The sequence below is a fragment of the Phalaenopsis equestris genome, unplaced genomic scaffold, assembly GCF_001263595.1.
Source record: "Phalaenopsis equestris unplaced genomic scaffold, ASM126359v1 Scaffold211865, whole genome shotgun sequence".
NCBI classification, from domain to species: domain Eukaryota; kingdom Viridiplantae; phylum Streptophyta; class Magnoliopsida; order Asparagales; family Orchidaceae; genus Phalaenopsis; species Phalaenopsis equestris.
In genome coordinates, this window is record NW_018230839.1 from 1 (window position 1) to 1,285 (window position 1,285).

The 1,285-nt window shown below is 34.6% G+C and overlaps 1 protein-coding gene across 1 annotated transcript; it reads right to left on the reverse strand.

Annotated features, from left to right (window-relative positions):
• Nucleotides 1-287: 287 nt before the first annotated feature.
• LOC110036858 (B-box zinc finger protein 22-like) lies at nt 288-761 on the reverse strand (the record flags this gene model as incomplete). The annotated part of the gene is made up of 1 exon (XM_020741410.1): nt 288-761. A coding segment is annotated over one exon (474 nt), but the record flags the coding sequence as incomplete, so codon positions are not given.
• Between the last annotated feature and the right edge of the window lie 524 nt (nt 762-1,285).

Below are 1,285 nucleotides of genomic sequence, written 5' to 3' on the forward strand. Positions count from 1 at the left end.
TGTCAATTTCTCTTGTTTTCTTAGGGGCATTTACATGCATAGCAAACAATTCTTATGTATTTACACATCTCACACGTAAACTTTCATAAGTACACACACAACACTCAAATATTTAATATCACATCAAAAATAACACTATTACTATTTTTTAAAAGTGAAATACATATTTTCATATATATGTTTTAAAACACCATACTGCTATGTATGTAAATATAAAATTTAAATGTGAGATATGAAAATACATAAGAATTGTGTGCTACGAATGTAAATTTTCCTTTTCTATGGCATTATATGGAGATATTATAAATTATGTTGAGGAAATCAGGAATAACCTTAGATGAGCCATTATCTGTAAATTCGTAGTTTTGGTTGAAATCCGTGAATCTAAAGAACTCGTCCAGGGGCCATTCGGTTATACTTGCAGCCATTGGGGCTCCTCCGAAAAATGTTGCGAGGGGCCCGATTCTTCCATCTTTAGTGATTTCAGTTGAATAAACTTCATTAAGCTCTTCAGAATGGGATGTAGCAAGTAGGCTTGATTTGGGGTGATTGGAGGATGGTTCGAGAGGGACTTTAGCAGAACTGGATTGGTCCTTTGAGATCGATGGAGCTGATGCGGTGGATTCGAGACCAACTTGAACTCCGGTGAGAAGGAATCTCTGGTGGATTGAAACACATGGATTTGCTGTGTGGACGGAAAAATCGCAGTTTCGACAAAGAATTGCTCGGTCTTCCAGGCAGAAGAAATAAGCAGAACCTTCCTGTTAGGTGAATGACAATATATACAAAGTAGAAAAATATCACACTCAAACACCAAATCCGGGAATCATTAACTTCATTAAGTTATTTGAACAGCTTCAAGGGAATGATAGAACTGAAAATCTACATGCATAACTATCAATTCCTACGTATGTGCATATTTAACACCCAAATTTCAATTTTTGCATTCATGGCACCTTAACTGTGTATGAAAAGGTGTATTTCAGTTCTTAAAAGTTAAAATGAATGTATTTTTGACGTGATATGAAAGATTTGGGTGGTGTTATTGTAAAACGTAACATTTAGGTGTTAGATATAAGTAATAAGGTAAGTGGAATGGGTTAATAAATACTATCTATGAGGTAACAGATAGATAGTATATACTAACCCATTCCACTTTGCCTTACTAATAAAAAGATACATAGGAGTTGAGTGGTATGTATGTAAATGTGCCTTTTAAAAATTGTCAGAAGCCACATGTAGAGTTTGGATAGGAATGGCTGAAGTTCAAATTCTGACATTTTCT